This window comes from Rutilus rutilus (genome assembly GCF_951802725.1).
Source record: "Rutilus rutilus genome assembly, chromosome: 24".
Taxonomy (NCBI): Eukaryota; Metazoa; Chordata; class Actinopteri; order Cypriniformes; family Leuciscidae; genus Rutilus; species Rutilus rutilus.
The window spans coordinates 10,332,224-10,352,486 of record NC_140228.1 but is presented as its reverse complement, the minus strand read 5'-3'; the positions used below and the strand labels follow the sequence as shown (position 1 = coordinate 10,352,486).

At 44.3% G+C, this 20,263-nt stretch overlaps 1 protein-coding gene across 1 annotated transcript in view; it reads left to right on the top strand.

The window, feature by feature from the left end:
* vipr2 (vasoactive intestinal peptide receptor 2) overlaps nucleotides 1-6,606 on the top strand; it is a 33,919-nt gene extending 27,313 nt beyond the window's left edge. Inside the window, exons 9-13 of the mRNA XM_084398137.1 lie at nucleotides 610-679; nucleotides 1,873-1,964; nucleotides 2,481-2,616; nucleotides 2,915-2,956; nucleotides 4,712-6,606. Coding sequence (XP_084254263.1) covers nucleotides 610-679; nucleotides 1,873-1,964; nucleotides 2,481-2,616; nucleotides 2,915-2,956; nucleotides 4,712-4,885 — 514 coding nt within the window. The 3' untranslated portion in view covers nucleotides 4,886-6,606. The remainder of the gene's footprint in view (nucleotides 1-609; nucleotides 680-1,872; nucleotides 1,965-2,480; nucleotides 2,617-2,914; nucleotides 2,957-4,711) is intronic.
* Nucleotides 6,607-20,263: the final 13,657 nt, after the last annotated feature.

Here is a 20,263-nt window from a genome sequence, read left to right as displayed (position 1 = left end):
AATAAGGGTGTATTTTTTCTTTTGCACAATGCGGTGAACAAATTAGAATTGCAAAGAGCATATGCAGCAAAAATGTGAAACATACATATTCAGTGTCTTGTACTCAGTTACCTCACTAAATACAGTAATGTGTAACTTTACTGTATTTTTCAAATGGCTGTGCAAATAGTATATAGTGCTGTCTCGAGCATTTTCAGGTAGTGTCGCCAAGATCTGACTTTTTTGCATTGGAAAACATTTACAGAGTAAACTGTCATAATAAAAACATGACAAAGCCATTTGACTATCTTGTTCATAACCAATGGTGTCAGGACTTTTCATCTTGATGAAACTGACACTTTCACTGACATGAATACTTGCTTTTGAGGAATGAGCTCTCCATTTTGAGCAAGTGACACGCTTTTGCAGGTTATCAACTAGGTTTTGCAGTTTGTACTAATTGTTTTGAGAACTGCATTAACTGTTGTGCAAATGTAAATAGTGATGTGAGAAATGCACCAAAGCGACTGAGAAAAACTGTAAAATGAGGCAAAAGAAGATGAAACGCATTCCCATTTGCTACTCCTGTTATGAAAGCACTTGTAACTCTTTGATGTCTTCTCTTAATAGATGCTGGGAGAGAAATGATGCTCCGATTCCCTGGCGGGTGATCAACTGGCCAATTATGGCATCTGTCATTGTGAGTATAACCTCACACCAGTACTTATAAACACACTGAGACCAGCCTCATACTGTATGCATTATGTCAGGCAGGGAGGGATTCTGCCAGCAAAGCAGACACTGGGATGTGCTGAGTCTCACGAACAGTTTCCATGTCCTGGATGAGACGTGAGTGCAGGCATGTCAGGAAGAGCGAGCAAACATGCTGTCACAAGTGCCTCTCTCAGCACACGTGCCAGGGCTCTCTCTTGTGTCCGCTGTGCCATTTCCATTTTGTAAACACTCACCTGCAAAAGATCAAATGTCTTTGGACAGCTTTGCCCGAATGCATCCAGGTCAAAATGTTCCTCAGCCCTCTGGAGCCTAGGAATGCAATAATTATAAAAAGCGTCATATGTTTTTCTGGCAAACACACTCGGTTCTGGTAATTCATGTGTTTAGATAGCTCTCACAGAGCACCATCTACCATGGATCTACGTCTCTCTTACCCAGAATACCACTGGTCGATGAAGCTTTGGCCAAGATGTTCTGTTTGTTTTGGTTTGGGTTTTTATGGCGGGATTAATTATGAGGAACAGAAACAGGTGCCCTCTTTTGTTTTTACTATCTGTCTGATGGATTTAAGCAAGATGGAAATTGGAGATGATCATTTTACATTTGAAGTTATGCATTTGGCAGACCAAATCCCATTTTTTTTTGGTGCTTTCAGTGTTGTCTTTAAGAATCAAACACATGATATTATTTTTGTAGTGTTATTTTAAAGGCCAGATCAACTCCTTAAAGGGACAGTTCAGCCAAAATTGATAGTTCTGTCATCATTTTCCCACCCTCATGTCATTCCAAACCTGTCTGACTACTGTGGATAAGAAATAAAAATATATTTTTGTCAATGGGGTCAACACTGGAGCACTGAGGCATTTTTTTTACACAGAAGAAAGAAAGTCATATAGGATTAGAACGGCTTGAGAATGAGTAAATGGTGGCAGAATAATTTTGAAAAACTGTTCCTTTAAGGCAGCAACTGCACGTTTTCACGTGTTACAGTGTGTGCAATAATCCTGTAATCTGGTTCAAGTCTTACAGAATGTTTTGAGATCTTCTTGTGTCAGATCCAGTGAACAGGATTCAGTGGTAATGTTTAGTCTGGAGAATGTCATTGTATAAAAGAGGAATGATATAAAATCTTGTTCTCTTCCTTTCTGTGTTCTACAGTTCAACTTTATTCTGTTCATCAGCATCATTCGAATCCTGGTCCAGAAACTTAGGTGTCCTGATGTTGGTGGAAACGATCAGTCTCAGTACAGGTATTGCAAATGGATGCCAACTAATACTCTATTTTGCAAACATGGCATCAGCCACCATGTTTGAATCCTCTTATGTGCTATTCAGGTCATAGCTGAGATCTCCCTTTTACATTTACCAGGAGTTGCATTCTAGCATGAATCTCTGAAAAATAGATGGAAATGGATGACTGCTTTCCATTTTTATCCAAGGCTTCCACTATCTCTTGTGCAGTGCTAAATATATTTGCATTGAAATGGGGGTGAAATATTTATGTCGCGATTTTTGCAATCTGAGTTTTTGTTCTGCTGAGAGTGGCACGTTCTGTGTTTGAATGCCCTGTCGCTAATGCATGAGAGGCTGTTGTCTATTTGATGGTTCTCCCAGATGCACTTTTCCCTTTTTGTTCTTCTAAAGATTTCAGTTTGGAGCTCTCCATTGTTTGCTTGGTAATAACTCTCGATTTGACAAAAATTGCCATGCTATCATAACAGGGGTCCTTATCACTCCGTCCAAATCCTGTTACTTTCTGTTTTCAGGAGGTTGGCCAAATCCACACTTCTCTTGATCCCTCTCTTCGGCATCAACTATGTTGTTTTCGTTTACATCATAGAAGAAAATGGAGAGATGGAAAACTACAAAATATTCTTTGACCTTGGCCTGGGATCATTTCAGGTGAGGAATATGCCTGAGTGTTCAATTTAAATTGATCAAAATTAACAGTAAAGACATTTATAATGTTACAAAAGATTTCTATTTCAAATACAGGCTATTCTTTTGAACTTTCTATTCATAATAATAAAATATGTTTCTTGCGACTGGAAATTCAGCTTTGCCATCACAGGGATAAGTTATATTATAAAGTATATAATAAAGTAGAAAACTGGTCTACTTTATTAATGCTTCTTTCAAAAACGGGATATGATGCTTTATTAATGTTTTACCACATTAACTCTCTATGTTCCTTTCACAGGGCTTGGTGGTTGCGATTTTGTATTGTTTTTTGAATAGTGAGGTCAGTGTGCAATCTTATCAATCTTATCGACATATCTCACTTCGGTTCTTTTCCAAAACCTAGAAGTGAGCGACTTGGAACACTTTACATAAGCAGCAACACAAATAGCTCTAGACTTTGATGTTCGCATGTAGCTAAGATAAGCAATATATTCTAATAAGCATTCAAATGCATAGCACACACACATTATTGGGATAAATAAATACATTTTAATTACACTGAACGTTTTTAGCAATGCTTTTTTATATCAAATGAAACATTCTTTATTTACAATCAACATTTCTCTCACCTTGGACACCATTTTTCATTCTAGAATTGGCTTTTGCCTTTGAATTTGGTCAAAACAAAGTATCTTAAAAAGCAATATGATTAAGTCACAGCACCCTTCATTTCCGTGCCTATGATGCCTTAAGCTCTGCTCCTCAGGCAGCTCACTAGGTTTTGGAACAGAGCCGTAGTATTCCTTCCTAGTTAAAGTCAATATGAAACATTCACAACACATAGGTGTCCGTTTCACAGACAGGGCTTAGGTTATTTTAATATATGTCAGTTAGGGGTGGAACGGTACATGTATTCGTTTTGAACCGAAACGATACGGGCGTCACGGTTCGGTGCATAAATTTACACGGAGAATACACGGTATAAAAATAAATAAAACTTGCGTGCAAATTAATTAATGTAATGCGGAGCTACTGTTAGATACGCGGGTTCTTTAGGGACACCTAATCTGTAGCCCCGCCTTATCTCTGAAGCAGGCTTCGATGTAAATATTGCAATGCAATGCTGGAATATGTTGTGTGTGTGTGAGAGAGCAAGAGAGAGGCGCTGGCGCAATCGAAAAGTTGCAAAGTGTTTACTTATATTTGTGTGTGTGTGTGTGTGTGTGTGTGTGTGTGAGAGGCGTGGGCGCGATCGAACAGTGGAAACATAAAAACATACTCCGTCATTTTGTTTATACAGGACATCATTCAAACTGCAAACAGTTTAAGTTACTGTTAGTAACAATTTTAAGGAAAACAAATATATTACCCTGAAATGTAGCAAATTAATTTTCAATTCATTCAGGTACAATTACCAAACAAGGTCTTTTTGTCTTTTTATTAATTTAATTAATAAACTAATTATATAAAACTATTGTCAGTGCACTACAAATAAACTGGTTCTATGCCTTTACTTTATTAATAAAAGGTTACAAGTAATTTATTTTCCTTTGGTGGTACAGCCTGAGACATGCACAAGCCTTCTGCATTTTTGTTTTGCTTTTCCCTCCATTGTACTGAACTCATACCGAACCATGATGTCTGAACCGAGGTATGAACCGAACCGTGACTTCTGTGTACCGTTCCACCCCTAATGTCAGTGCAAGTTGCTTACAGTTAAAACAGCTCAAACATGCATTTTAGTCTGGGACTAGCTTAAGCAGTGTCTGTGAAACCAGCCAATTATGTAATAAATGTCTGACATAAAGAGGATAATCTTTGAAAAAATGCAAGCTGGACCCTATATTATCAATTTGGGATTGATTAAATCATGAAAAGTTGTCTAAATTATGTTGTTAGAAGTGAGGGCTTAAAAAATAAGAGGTATTGGTGACAGTTTTTTCAAAGGTATAGCAGCAAGTAATTACATTGTGATGAATAAATTCAAGGAATCAAGGAATGTGTATTGAGTACATAAATTGGTTCAATTTTGATTTCATGTTGACTTACCACGCTGTGCTAATGATAATGGCTTTTATATTTGACTGCTCTGCAGGTCCAGAGCGAACTCAAGAGAAAGTGGCGGAGTTTGCGTTTAAAGCGTTACATCGGCCGTGACTACCGTCTGCACAGTTCGTCCATATCCAGAAATGGCACGGAAAACATGGCCCAATTCCATCGTAACTCCAGAGCCCAGTCTTTCCTACAGACTGAGACCACCGTGGTGTGAGACATCCCAAGAACAGAAGCGGCGCTATATGAATCATGCTCTTAGTTCACTGCCCCTCGGCTAACAACTCGTTTTCTATTTCAAAAGCTTTACGCTGAAGAGGACGAGGCTTTCTGAAGCATGATATTGACATGCAGGAGACATGATGAGGATTCAGCATCTCCATGAGGCATGAGTGTGTTGTCAGTTCAATGCAAAATCTTGCTTGCCTACCAAAATAACGTTAAACCAAACCTCTGTGAGTGAGAGCATTGGTGCATTAAAAACTATCATTCTGATCACAATATATATTGTTTTTTTGTAAACACTTTCATAGCGTTAGGGTCAGATTATATAAAAGTGTTATGTAAATGCAACTTAAGACCCACAGGAAATTTCTTAGACTCATGGAGACGCTGTGCCATGCTATCAACACATGAACACACAGCCGCCACCCCAAGAACATTGGTCTTGGATGATTTCAAGAAGTGGGTCACCTCTATACCAAACTCAAATGTGAGGTTTTCACAAAGAGGACATTACCGCTGGAGGCGTCCAGATTAGCCTCGGACTTATTTCAGGAGAATATGTCTTTCTTCAGATACACACAGACACTGACCTACACTGAAAAGACAGTCGTTCACTCAAACAAAAAGTGGTGATTGTAAGAAAAAGCAAAAATTCTTGCTCTGATATTGAACGGTTCTTGTGTCTGCAGCGTTACATAATGCCATTTTGTCATTATACGAACCCTGGGCTTTTTTTTTATACCTTCTGGAGAAAAGCCACAGTATGAGCTCTCTCAGATATAAGATTATACTTTTTCCAGGATATATATATTCTAGCATGTGAATGTAATTCATTTCTTCGTTATTATGCGAGGAGATTCAGTAAAGTCTTATGAATGAAATGAGTATGTGGCATAAATATTTAGTTGGCCTACAAAAAGATCCAGCGATAAACCAAACGCGACTCACTGTTATTACTTCGCAAACTCTTTTATTTCGTATCCCACTGATCAGTCATTTCAATGGAAGGTGTTGACGGCGTTTCTGATTATTTCACTTTTGTGTTGCTCTGCCTCACATTGTCATGGGGGTTGGGGAATTGTTCACTGCAATGAATCCTGCTGCCTGTGCTCTTTTCATTCAACTGAAAAACAGATAATTAATCCAGCAGACAGTTGGACGCAGATTTAGGTCAAGCGAGCTGACAAAACACAGCGAGTTTGAAAGTGACATTTCAGTGCGAGCTGCGTTCTGCGTTATTGTCGCAAACAGATTCTGGGAAGTGCGGTCCACAGACTGCACAATGGCTTGGAGAGGAGATCGGATCTCTTACAGCCGGGCCTGGAGAGCGAAAGGTCCCCGGGACACCACGTGCGAGCTTGCGTTCATCTAAAGTGACACAGATGCCATGGGCAGGGGCATTCAGCATCATTATCAGACTGTCAGAGGAAGAAGAAAAGATGGAGCTTTAATTAGACCTGGCAGAAAGGAATTGTGTGTTGTCTAAACGAAATATTGAAGGAGGGTTTCCGTTGTTTATTGTGGAGGACAGTATGCCTCTGAAGAATCTGTATTTGACATGATGTAAATAACGTTGTGCACTTCTTTTATTATATTTAACCGTCTGCAATGTTTTCATTGAAAAGTTGTTCTCAGTTTTTGCAATTGTTACATTTTTGCTGAATGTTTCTTGTAAACTGTATTGAGATTTTTCATTAAATGTGGACGTTTTTAAACTGTATTCAGTCACTGTTTTAATCACTATTTAGCTGATTTAATTTGAAATTAATTTTCACCACTTATTCTAACTCTACCAGCGACTCATACTGCCGTAATTGATATCTACTTAATACGGCAAAATAATTTAGACGTGCGATGTCGATATAGTAGATAAGGTTGTTTTTATGATCCTGGTTTGTGAAGGGAACGATAAATGGGATGCTAAAAAAGGAGCAGTGAAATACGATTACACTTCTCCCTTGCCGATCAACAAATCAGTTTCACCATCAACACAGATTATATCAAACACAGATGATGTTGTTTTGACTCATTTCCTGTTCTATTGCCGTCTGTTGTCTTATCGTCTTCCTGTATGCTCAAAAAGGAGTGAACATGCTCCTTGAAGACAGAGAAAAAAGTAACAGTGAATAACAGCTCTCATTTTCAGACCGCTGACTTACACATCCACACTGTTTCTTCATGCAACACCCTAGCAGAATGTTATTTCACTATTTTTCCTAAGCAGATCCGTTTAGATGTGCCATCAACTCCGTTAAAAACAATTGAACTGACAGAATGTCACAAATGAAATTTCACGGTAATTCACGCAGCCTGATTATGGAGTTTCGCGGCCTTCAGTGTGACAGTTGTTTGAATGAAGATTAGGGAATAAAGGATGGCACACTGCCATGACAGAGATGTTTCAGGCCTCCTGCCCTTTGCTCATTAGCAGTGTTTGCAAGCGATTTCCTGCAATTAACTAATCATTTTTGCTCAATCCAACCAGTCCAATCCAACCAGTGTTATTTTCAGTGTTGGGCAGTAATGCGTTAGTAACGTGTTACAGTAATGTTATTACTTTTTGCAGTAATGCCACAACTTACATTTGACAACAGTGTTCTTGCATGGTGATCTAGGAATGATTGGATTGTTTGATTTCAAGTCACTAGGGGTTGCAGCAACAAAAGTTATGTTGTAACCAGCTATTTTTTGGATGGTAACTAATATTACTGAACTCTTAAATAGTTACACTACTAGTTACTGCAAAAAGTCATTGTATTACTGTATTGCATCACTAGTAATGCATTACTGCCCAGGTAACTAATATTATTACTGAAATCGTGTTACTGCATAATATAACTTTCCCATCCACTTTGATCCAGATATACATACCCACCATTTTCAAAATACTTTCTAGAAATCAACACATGTGAATTCGTGTGACAACATACATAATGAAATATAATCGTGTCTGGTAACAGGTGGATTATAGCTACAATTAGCATCAAGCTAATCCCATGACAATTCCTGGGATTAATGCTATGCTTTTACTCATAACTCACTTTAAACCATCATCGAGTGTTTGTAATAACTTATGATTGCGATCTGCTAATGGGGATTTTGGTCATATGATGAAGCAGAAATATGATGTTTGTAGCATTTCAGAATAAGCTAATCGCTACAACAGCTTAGCATTTCTCATGAAAGCATCCTTTCTTAGCCCAAATCACACAAAAATCACATACAATATGCTGTCGTAATTGTGATTAGCTTTTAATTTAAGTTAAGCTTGTGCTTTTGTCATTTTTTGTTATTTTTGTCTTGATAAAGGTTAAAATAAGCCAGTTGATAGCCACAGTTTTGCCAATGGAATTTGTAAATGTTGTGCTAATGTATTCCTGTCACAACTTTAAGAAAATGAGCAAAGTGAAAGTTATTTGCCTTCATTAGACAACATCAAATGCTTCTGACTTGCTAATGAACACCTGTGCCTTATCCCTTCACCCAAAAAATCTCCAGATGCTTCACATTGGCAATGATCCATCACGATTCGTCCCGACTTATCACCGCTGTTGACCTCTGTGCCTCAGCTAACTCATTTGACATGGGTATTAGGCTGAAATGACATGCATCCAATCCTGTGACAAGAGCTGAGTTGTCAGCCTGTGGATGTGGCAACAGTTAGAACCGTGTGCTCAAAAGCCAGTGAAGTGGAAACCTCCACACACTATACTCTTGGGAACTGCGAATCTGCTTTCAGAATCCTTGCATCGGATGGAAATAGACAGGCATTTCAAATGTACACATGCAAATTGCTGACTGGTATCCGTAATTGGGTGGCATAAGCTTTGGAAGGATAGAAATGGCCTTTTGGGATGCCATGACCGGTCATTGACCCCTGTTCACACATACAATGTCTGGGAGTCTTTGAAAACATGTTGTCCACTAGGAACAGCTGTACTTTTGCATTTGCCCCCTGCTTGTCAATGTCGCCACACAGCGAGGAGTTCCTTCTGTTCTGTCCTGTTCTCCTCTGGAGCTCAGGCTGGCCTCATCGATATCTCCTGCTGTAAGCAGAAACCTCTCACTGAGAAACTGGTCTTTTCTGAGTGGACGTTCGTGCCCAGGTGAGTCAGGAGTTTATATGCTGATATTGATGCTTAAAAAAAAGCCAAATCCAAAAACAACAAACATTTTTCACCAACTATGTGCATACTATTTTAAATTGAAGATGGATTTTGTTAACCATTACATTACAGTACATTAAAGAATCAGACGATAATACTATGATAGTACAGAAATTGTGGTATTAGCTTGGTACATTTAAAAAAGCATGGCATTATCATCATACATATCAAAAACTACAGTATTAAAATGTTAAATTATCAAAACAAAACATGGCATTATCTCGATTCCTATTCAAAAACCATGGTACTACATGGCATGACATTACAAATATCAGATCAGCAACAGGTGATGTTGAATTTATGAACGTGTGTGTTGTTTGTGGCACTGCTACAGTGAGGTGATGGAGTCAAACATTTCCACTGGCTCAGATGGACAGCGTTTAAGCCAGACAGGCAGCAGATGGGGGGTTTATACACCTTGAATAATGAATTTCCTGACCAGGAAAAAAAAAAAGAACACTCTGAACTCCGTCTCCAGGGACGGGTCTAAAATATCCATGAGGTAGAGAGTAAACGGGCTGTTGATGTTTCTTAAATGCTTAACACAAATTAGGAGCTTTGGTGTGGAGCAATGAATTCTATTAGATTAGATGTTGTAATAATCCACAAGAGACGATTGTTCTTATACTGCCAGGTAAAAAAAGACTCTATGTCACCACACAGATTAATGACACCACAAATGATGTGTAGTTTGATTTTCTTGTCTATCATATTGTTCTTGGCATTGCTTGTGAAGTTTGGGTGGGCGAGTGTCTGTACTATAAATGGATCGCAGCAGCAGATGGAACAGAATTCACTCCAGACCATAGCATGTTTTTGAGAATAATCCTGTATCAGATGTATGAATTATGAGATTTGCCAAGGACAATAGCAATGGTGTGGGTGTGAATTTTAACATTTTAATGTATCATTCAATTAACTGATGTATTCTGAGAATATTATTCCTACTTTAAACTATACAAGAGCTATTTTTAATAAAATATTTACGTGATGTGTTACTGAGTATTGGCTTTAATCTGCTGATTAAAAGTTCCTGAAAGGCAGATATGAAAGGCACAATAAGTCCTGAGACAGGAATACCTCAAGCCAGAGGGAATAAGTTGTTCTGTTATTGAAACATATTAGCTGCTTCCTTAGCTGCTGATATAAGGAAGAAAAGCAAAGGAGAACAGCAAGATGCTCACAAGAAGTCTGAATTATTCCTCTCTCGTTCTAGGAAAATGCTCGTCTATGACTTTATTCTGTGTTCTCTGCCCCCCTCTATTGGTATTACAGTATATAACTGCATGTCAATTTACCATACTCAAAGCACCCTACTGGAATTTTTAATTCCAACACCTGTTGTGTTAAAGTCCCCCTGTGGTGAAAATCAAGCTTTTAATGTTGTTTACTGTATGTCTATGTCAAGTCAAGTCAAGTCACCTTTATTTATATAGCGCTTTTTACAATACAGATTGTATCAAAGCAGCTTCACAGTGATAACATGAAAATAATACAACAAAGTTTGTTTCTAGAAGAAAATTGCGTCATCGTCCACCTTAAGTAAGGCAGATCAATAATATTGTTGAATATTAAATGTCCCCAACTAAGTAAGCCAAAAGCCAAGGCAACAGTGGCAAGGAACCAAAACTCAATCAAGGTGACAGAATGGAGAAAAAATCCTTGGAAGAAACCAGGCTCAGTCGGGGGCCAGAACTGGCCAACGAGCGAACAGTGTGTGATTATGATTCAGGCAGATCTCAGGCATCAAAACATTCAGAATATTATCCAGTTCCATCTGGTTGGAAGTTGGAGTCATCAGGCCGGTATAGAGGCGAGTTTATTTAGGATCAGTGCCGATGGCTGTCGTGTCGATGAGGCCTTCACAGGGCTGATGAGGCTGGCACTTCAGGAATGAGTCATGGATGGGTCCAGGCGCAGGTCCACCATCTGATCTGGATACGGCCCGGATTCGGCTGACTTCAGTAAACCCTGGAATAAACAGAAAGACTAACGTTAGCGTAGATACCATTCTTCTTATGATGTAACAAGTACATCAGGTGTTATAGGAAGTGTTCCCGGTTCCGGCTGACCTAATCTATGCAGCCTAATAATCATTTAATTGATTTGAATAATAGAAATGTAATGTTCTATATGAATGCCAGGTAAAAGAGATGCATTTTAGTCTAGATTTAAACTGACAGAGTGTGTCTGCTTCCCTGACAATGTTAGGAAGACTGTTCCAAAGTTTATGTGCCAAATCTACCGCCAGCAATCGATTTTGATATTCTAGGTATTATCAACTGGCCAGAATTTTGAGATCGCAATAGATGTGATGGACTATAATGCGTTAAGAGTGTTTTGTAAGTAGTCAGCAATATTTAAAAATTCATACAATGTTTAATTGGGAGCCAATGCAGTGTTGACAGAACCGGGCTAATATGGTCATATTCCTGGTTCTAGTAAGAACTCTAGCTGCTGCGTTTTGGCCCAACTGGACTTTGTTTATTAAGCGTGCAGGGCAACCACCCATAAGCGCATTACAATAATCTAGCCCTGAGGTCATGAATGCATGAACTAACTGCTCTGCATTTTTCATTGAATGCATATGTCGTAATTTAGATATATTTTTAAGATGGAAGAATGCGGTTTTACAGATGGTAGAAATGTGGCTTTCAAATGAAAGACTATGTGGCGTTTTTAATGTGCTTTAAAGTCCACATGAATTCAAAATTGACCATATTTACTTTGTTTGCCTAAATTGTTAGTTTTGTGGTGAACAATTCATCCATGCAAGTCAATCCACACAAAATTTTTTTTGGGCTTTGTAATCTTTAATCAAAATCTGAAAAATGCCCCTCCCCTCTGCCTTGGAGGACCTTCTCTGATGACGTATGTTTGACGGCTTGGTTTGGGAAACGCTTAACCACTCCCCTCAAACCGTTAGTCTGCTATGAGCGAGAGATGGAGAGGAGGAGCGCTAGAGTAAAACCCTGCCCTCTGTTCAATATTCCTTTTCACTGGGAAATACGTCACAGCACTGGAGAAAAGTCGTTCTCTTACGAGAGGTTCTCTCGTATTGCGTAAGCTAGCTTACGCTGCGGGAAAGTCTCTCTTTCTCGAGATACTGAAGCCAAAAATTATCCTTAATTTTTTAAACCTTGTCAACGCAGTGCGGCAGCCTGCAGACCTAGGGCAGGCGAATCGCGTGCCCATTGGCTGCTCTGCGGCAACTGCAGCAGCCTATGGCTGAGCCTTGCGCGTGACGTCACGTCCAATGAGCGCGCTTGGCGCGCTTAATGCGTCACAGCCCGTCATTAGGGGTGTGGCTTAGCGTATATAAGCAAGGAACAGAGGCTGCTTCGCTGATTTCTGTCTCTTCAGCGAAGCTCTTCGCATCGCTGATCTCCGAGGAAGCCGCCGTCGAATCAAGCGACCAGCACGCCGAGGATTTCAGCCTGAGGACGCCGGCCGCTCGCCGCCTTCAGCCTTCCCTGCCTGCTGCGCCATCCGGCATATATATCCTTTTCTTGCTCTGTGTTGTGTGTTTGTGTGTCCGCCGCGACACACTTGCATCTAAAAGAGCGCGAGGCGTTGTTGCAAATGCCTCGCACATCCTGTGGCTCGTGCAGAGCCGCGCTCAGCGACGGAGACCGCCACGTGGTGTGCGCTCTCTGCCTGGGCTTCGACCACGCAGCTCGCGCTCTCTCCGAGGGCGGCTGCGAACAGTGTGAGGAGTTACCGATGTCGACCCTACGGGCTCGACTCGCTAAATTTGAAGAACCTCCACCTTCTCCGGCCACTTCTTCCGGGCCACGTAAGAAGAAACGTCGCTCACAAAGGCCGCCGGAACTGGACGCCACAGCTGAGTGCTCGCCGGAACCTCTCCCGCGAGCCTCGCTCTCTCCTTCCCCCCCACCCTTCACCGACGCGCAGCGGCCGGCCTCTGCCCGCACTGCCGTCGTCCTGGGGGATGATGCAGATGATGCCGCTGACAGCTGCTCTCTGCTCGCGTCTGACAGCGAGGAGTGGTCGGGCTCTCACCGCTCCGCCCCCTCGACTTTGGAGTCTTCCAGATCCCGCGCTAGTGTTGACGCGGAGCTTCTCCGCCTCCTCACTCAAGCGGTCGAGAGAATGGGATTGGATTGGTCCCCACCCCAGGAGCCGGAGCCCAATCGCCTTGACGGGTGTTTTCTACCTAGCCGCCGCCCTGCGCCTGCCTCTAGGTCAGCACCCTTCCTGCCTGAGCTCCACGCCGAGCTCTCTAAATCCTGGAACGCTCCGTTCTCCACCAGACTCCGCTCGCCAGTCTCCTCTGCTCTCTCCCAGGTGGACGGAGCCGCCGAGAACGGCTATAACGGTATCCCCGCCGTTGAGGATGCTGTGGCAACGCACCTTTGCCCGCCGTCTGCTAGATGGCGCTCAAAGTCTGCCCTGCCGTCTAAAGCCTGCAGGACCACCTCAGCTCTCGCCGGCCGCGCTTTCGCCGCCTCCGGCCAGGCTGCTTCCGCCCTGCACTCAATGGCCATTCTTCAGATCCTTCAAGCCGACCTCCTCCGTGAACTGGACGAGAAGGGCTCGGATCAGTCTGCCTTAACCGATCTGCGCAGCGCTACGGATCTTGCGCTACGCGCTACGGATCTTGCGCTACGCGCTACCAAGACCGCTGCTCAAGCCATCGGCAGATCCATGGCCGCGCTCACCGTCATCGACAGACACCTTTGGTTGACGCTCGCGGACATGAGTGAGTCAGAGCGCGCTGTATTTCTGAACGCACCACTCTCGCCCACCGGCCTCTTTGGCCCTGCGGTCAGTGGAATTGTGGAGCGGTTCTCTGAAGTGCAGAAGGCGTCGCAGGCGATGAACCTCTTCCTGCCCCGCCGTCCGAGCCCAGCCACAGGCCGCCCTCAAACTCAGCCTCCTGTGCGCAGCTCTAACCAGCGCTCTTCCAGGCCTCCCAGCGCTTCGCAGCGACGCCAGGGCAGTCGCCCCAGGTCGCGCTCGACCAGCCGTCACAGACCGCCGCCCCCACGGGGCCCGCGGCCCAAGATCGCGTTGAAGCCCGAGCCCGCGAAGTCCTCCTAGCATCCGCAAGGAGGAAAAGATGGTTGAGTCCCGCTACGGCCGGACCGCCATCAAAACGCACAGCTCTGTCAGTCCCCTATGTTCAGGCTACTGTAGCAGCACACACCGCAGCCAACGAGCCAGTAATAACACTCGCTCGCCTGCACACAAACGCCGTTTTCACGGCGACCCAGATAAATCTCAAAAAGAGTATAAGTGCTTTAAGTGTAGAAAATGTGCCCACACCCATGTGCTCACTGCTTCACACAAGTACAATCCCCATGGTAACGCGCTCAGAGCGCTCTCTCATAAAGCGGCCTCACACCGCTCGAGTACTAAATGTAGTAAATGTGCCCACACTTCCGTGCTCACACCTACTCGCTGCTCGCTCTGTCACTCAGTTACCTCAAGTTGCTACGGCTCAAGCCGCAGGGGTATTAAGTGTAGAAAAAGTGCCCACTCCCGTGTGCTCACTGCCTCACACAGACCAGGTTCCCATGGCAACGCGTCCAGAGCGCTATCTCTTAAAGCGGAAACTTTCCGCTCGAGCATCAAGTGTAGAAAATGTGCCCACAGCCTTGTGCTCACATCTGCCCACTACCCGCTCTGCCAGACAGGTTGCAAACCTCATAAAGCCCCCAAACACTGGCCGTGTCATAAGTGCAAATCCCGCGCCAGCTCACGAGCACGCGCACCCACTTTCAGACACCATAATCCCCACGCCGCTCTCGCGCCTGGGTTATTTGACAGCAGTTCACGCTCCATCGTCCGAGATCGAGCTACTAAAATCTGCACAGTCGGCCAGCCCTGTTCTTCTGCCCTCGTGTCCGAGCATCGGCGGCGCGCGCGCCGCCCCATCCTCTCTGATACAGGTTCCCCATCCCGCGCAACGCGGCGATCTGAACCCAGAGACCATTCGACCCCTAGCTATGCATGCAAAAGCATGGGAGGCTATTCAGGGCGCGTCAGAATGGGTGCTCAACACCATAAGACACGGCTATTCGCTCCAATTTGCTCGTCGCCCTCCGCGTTTTCTAGCGCAGACGGAAACGAAAGTGAGTTTGGAAACAGCACATCTGCTTCAAGCAGAAATAGCAAAGCTGCTGCGAAAAGGGGCCATAGAACAGGTTCATCCTTCCTTGAGCGAGTCAGGCTTTTACAGCCGCTACTTCCTCGTTCCCAAGAAGGACGGAGCATTAAGACCTATTTTAGATCTGAGACATCTGAACAAGGCTCTCATGAGACGGCCGTTCAGGATGATTACAACCAGACAGATCCTTGCGCAAATTCGCCCAGGAGACTGGTTTATCTCTCTCGATCTGAAAGACGCGTATTTCCAGATCCAGATAACTCCCCGTCACAGGCCATTCTTGAGATTCGCCTTCGACGGTCGAGCTTATCAATACACAGTCCTGCCGTTCGGCCTGTCTTTAGCACCCCGTACATTTACGAAATGCATGGACACGGCTCTCGCTCCCCTGAGGAGTCAGGGAATGCGAATTCTGAACTATCTGGACGATTGGCTCGTTCTAGCGCAGTCAGAGACAGAACTTGTGTCTCACAGAACAGCGCTACTCGACCACCTGGAGGGTCTGGGTCTAGCGGTCAACTGGACCAAGAGCTCGCTCTCGCCCCGGCAGTCGATTTCCTTTCTCGGAATAGAACTAGACTCGGTGGCGATGACGGCCAGATTGTCGGAGCAGCGCGCGCGCCGCATCCAGCGCCTCGCTGCATCCTTCAAGGAAGGCAACCGGGTTCCCCTGAAAGCATTTCAGCGCATTCTGGGGCATATGGCCTCAGCTGCAGCAGTGCTTCAGCTGGGTTTACTGCGCATGCGCCCGCTTCAACGCTGGCTGAGAACGCGCGTATCCCATCGAGCCTGGGCGACCGGCGGCTCGCTGATCAGAGTGACTCAGGTCTGTGTCTCAGCCCTGCAGCCCTGGCTAGCAGCCGAATGGTATCACACTGGAGTGACTATGGGAGTGGTTTCACACCGGAAAGTTGTCTCAACAGACGCGTCCAACCTAGGTTGGGGAGCGCTCTTCGAAGGCAGACCGGTCTATGGCCACTGGTCAGACCAGGAGAATCTCCTACACATAAACTGTCTAGAGATGCTCGCGGTCGAGAAAGCGCTCATGCACTTCCTCCCATTCCTCCATGGTCACCATGTTCTAGTCCGCACGGACAACACTTCAGTAGTGGCCTATGTGAACCGCCAGGGCGGTGTCAGATCAAAGCAACTCTGCGCCCTGACGGAACGCCTCCTCGTATGGGCTCAGCACTCTCTGCGCTCTCTGAGAGCATCGCATGTGCCTGGCCATCTGAACGAGGGCCCCGACAGACTGTCCAGGGACAACGTTCCCCCTGGGGAGTGGTCTCTACACCCCCAAACAGTCCAGTCGCTGTGGCGCCGCTTTGGCAGAGCGAAAGTCGACCTCTTTGCGTCAAAAGACAACGCACACTGCCCAGTATTCTTTTCAAAGAGCGAGGACGCGCTGGCCCAGTCATGGCCCAGCGGCCCGCTATATGCGTTTCCACCGGTCTCTCTGCTGCCTCAGGTCATCGAGAGAGTCAGGAAAGCGCGCCACACAGTGCTCCTCATAGCCCCGTTCTGGGAGAACCAAGCTTGGTTCCCGGAACTCATACAATTGGCAGACTCAGCCCCCTGGCCGATTCCGGTGCGGAGAGACCTTCTCTCTCAAGCCCGCGGCTCGATTTGGCATCCCCACCCAGAGCACTGGTCTCTGCATGCGTGGAGCCTCAACAATTACATGCTGATCTACCAGAAGGGGTGATGAACACGATCATACAATCTAGAGCCCCCTCCACGAGGCGGCTCTACACGTCTAAATGGTCGGTGTTTAACAAATGGTGCACTACCAGAGGGCTCAATCCACAGACATGTGGGGTCTCGCACATATTGTGCTTCCTTCAAGAGCTACTGGACGCGGGCAGGTCCCCCTCCACGCTCAAAGTCTATGTCGCGGCCATCTCAGCGCTCTCTGTCTCAGAGCCGGGCCGCGCATTAGGAAGGAACGAGTTTGTCATCCGCTTCCTTAGAGGAGCGAGGAGGATGAACCCTCCGCGACCCCCTTCGGTTCCTATGTGGGATCTTTCACTGGTCTTAGACGCACTGAAAGCACATCCCTTTGAACCCTTAGAAACTGTGGATATGAAATACCTCACGCTCAAAACCGTTTTTCTGATAGCACTGTCTTCAGTAAAACGTGTGGGAGACCTTCACGCGTTATCCACTAACGCCGCGTGCCTCGAGTTCGGACCCAATAACTCTAAAGTTATTCTCAGACCGAGGCATGGGTACGTCCCCAAAATTTTGGGCACTCCCTTCAGAGCGCAGGTCATTTCCCTTTCAGCCCTGCCGAATGCTGGCTGCGAGGCAGATAGTAATCTCCTCTGCCCAGTTAGGGCGCTGAAAAGCTATATTTCACGCTCCGCCGCCTTCAGGCGTTCAGAGCAGCTCTTTGTTTCGTTTGGTGGGCGCACCAAGGGTCTCGCCGCCTCGAAACACACCCTGTCCAGATGGATAGTTGATGCTATCGCAGCTGCTTACGCATCTAAAAACCTGCAGTGCCCTTTGGGCATTCGGGCACACTCCACCAGAGGCATGGCCTCATCGTGGGCGTGGTCCAGTGGGATTCCCATTCATGACATTTGTGCAGCGGCAGGCTGGGCCTCCCCCTCCACATTTGTTAGGTTTTACAACCTGGAAGTTCCCGCTTTGCAGGCCAAAGTGTTATCAGTCTAAGTCTCGCGTAAGCCAGCCCACTGTCTGTGCGCGGGCTACGCTGCTGATTTAGCTCTACTGGTTGAGCTACACTATGTGGGAAGTGTTAGTTGGACCGGCTGTGCCGCTCCCTGCCCCATATTATGTGCTTGTGTACTGTGGTATCTTGGCCGCCCAGCTCCGCTTCGCGTTCCCTGGACTCCCCATGGGATTCATTCAGGATGCTGGGCGCGCGCACGGCGTTGACAAGGGTGTTCCCGCAGCGTAAGCTAGCTTACGCAATACGAGAGAACCTCTCGTAAGAGAACGTACTCGGTTACTAACGTAACCTCTGTTCTCTCTAGAGAGGGAACGAGTATTGCGTAACCCGCCGTGCTCTCGCCTCGAGCTCATTTCGCTTCATGCGACAGAAACCAGCGAAGCAGCCTCTGTTCCTTGCTTATATACGCTAAGCCACACCCCTAATGACGGGCTGTGACGCATTAAGCGCGCCAAGCGCGCTCATTGGACGTGACGTCACGCGCAAGGCTCAGCCATAGGCTGCTGCAGTTGCCGCAGAGCAGCCAATGGGCACGCGATTCGCCTGCCCTAGGTCTGCAGGCTGCCGCACTGCGTTGACAAGGTTTAAAAAATTAAGGATAATTTTTGGCTTCAGTATCTCGAGAAAGAGAGACTTTCCCGCAGCGTAAGCTAGCTTACGCAATACTCGTTCCCTCTCTAGAGAGAACAGAGGTTACGTTAGTAACCGAGTACGTTTGCAACTTCCGGTTCACGCGGACTTTAAGACAAACCAATGCTGAGTATTTTCTCCTTAAAACTGCAGTGAACCGAAGACAGTCTCAAAAACGTGGTTTGAAATCGCTGGTGTTTCTGACTTCACAAACTACATTGTAACCAATCAGGTTAACGTGTGATCATCAACGAGTGGATCTCTGAGCTTGTGTGAGTGAGTGGAGGTGGGGCTAATTTGCATATTCATAGAACCAGGTGTACTAAATGAGGCAAGGGTGTGTAGAGTAACATTCAAGCTATTTTAAAGTGCCCATATTATGGTTTTTCAAATATTCCCTTTCATGCAGTGTGGAATATAGCTGTAATATGGCATTTTATATATAAAAAAACAAAACAAAAAAAAAAACACTACACTCTTAGGAAAAAAAGGTTCTGTCAGCTTATTATATATAATCTTTTACGGGTTCCTATCATGGGATCACTTTATGGCTTTCATTTTCATGAATTAATTTAATTTTAATTATTTTGTTTATTTTAATTAAATTGTATGAACTCAACAGTTCGTAAACATCCTTTATTGCTATAGAAAACCTTGAAATAACCCTTTAAATATGAAAGTTTATAATAAATATGAAAATATTAAATAAAATCTTAAATACGAAAATATTTTATTAATTAAACAGCATAAATATGAAAGTCAAAAATAAATGTGAAAATATTCAAATTAAATATTAAATAAACAAAGATTTTATGAATTCAACGGCTCGTAAGCATCCTTTATAACTAGAAAGATTTAAAATAACCCTTTAAATATGAAAGTATTAAGCAATCATTTAAAACATTTTGGCATAAAGGGCTCTTTTTTGAGTCAAGAAAACTAGTATCTTATATTAAATAGGGAGTATAGGGTGTGATCTCTGTTTTAGGATGACATTTATCCACACGGCAGGAAAAATTGGGCTACACATGGACAGTGTGCGTGGACATCAGTGAACTTTGCTGATGAAAAACATTTTATGCCCACTGTCAGTTAGATGGCGAAGTATGGTTTGTGTTTAAGCCTGATTAAATGTTTCAAATTAATTTATGTGGATTTGGAATGATGTGAGGGTAAATCATTTTACTTTCAAAAACGAAACTTCATTTAAGGCTTCTTTCCTTCTTTCTTAAATATACCAATGAAATGAACATATTCAGCAATGTCATGCATATAATCTTCTGCATTTTCTGTATTGTTGAGTGTAGATGAGATCACTGAATATGTAGAGGAGCAGGATACAAATAATATCAGTCATCATGATTCAGTGATCATCAGTATCTGTCGTCTGTGTGCTTCTGCTACTGTTACTGGTGTCTTTGAGTGACTGGCATTAAAATAAGCATTAAAAGCTGACGACTGTAAGACCAGAGGCTTGTCCACACAACAAAGCGTCAGGGGAGAAGACAAGGGGCTGAAGGGAACCAGCGAAGACGGAGAATTTTCTTCCTCTATTTTCTTCTAGATCTGCTGTACAGCAGAAACAAACTTTGTTGCATTATTTTCCTGTTATCCCTATAAAGCTGCTTTGAATAAATCATATTGTAAAACGCGCTATATAAATAAAGATGACTTGACTTGACTTGACTGAAGGACTGGTTGAACATTGATGAGGAGATGGGAGAGGGAGGTTGGGAAGAGACAACT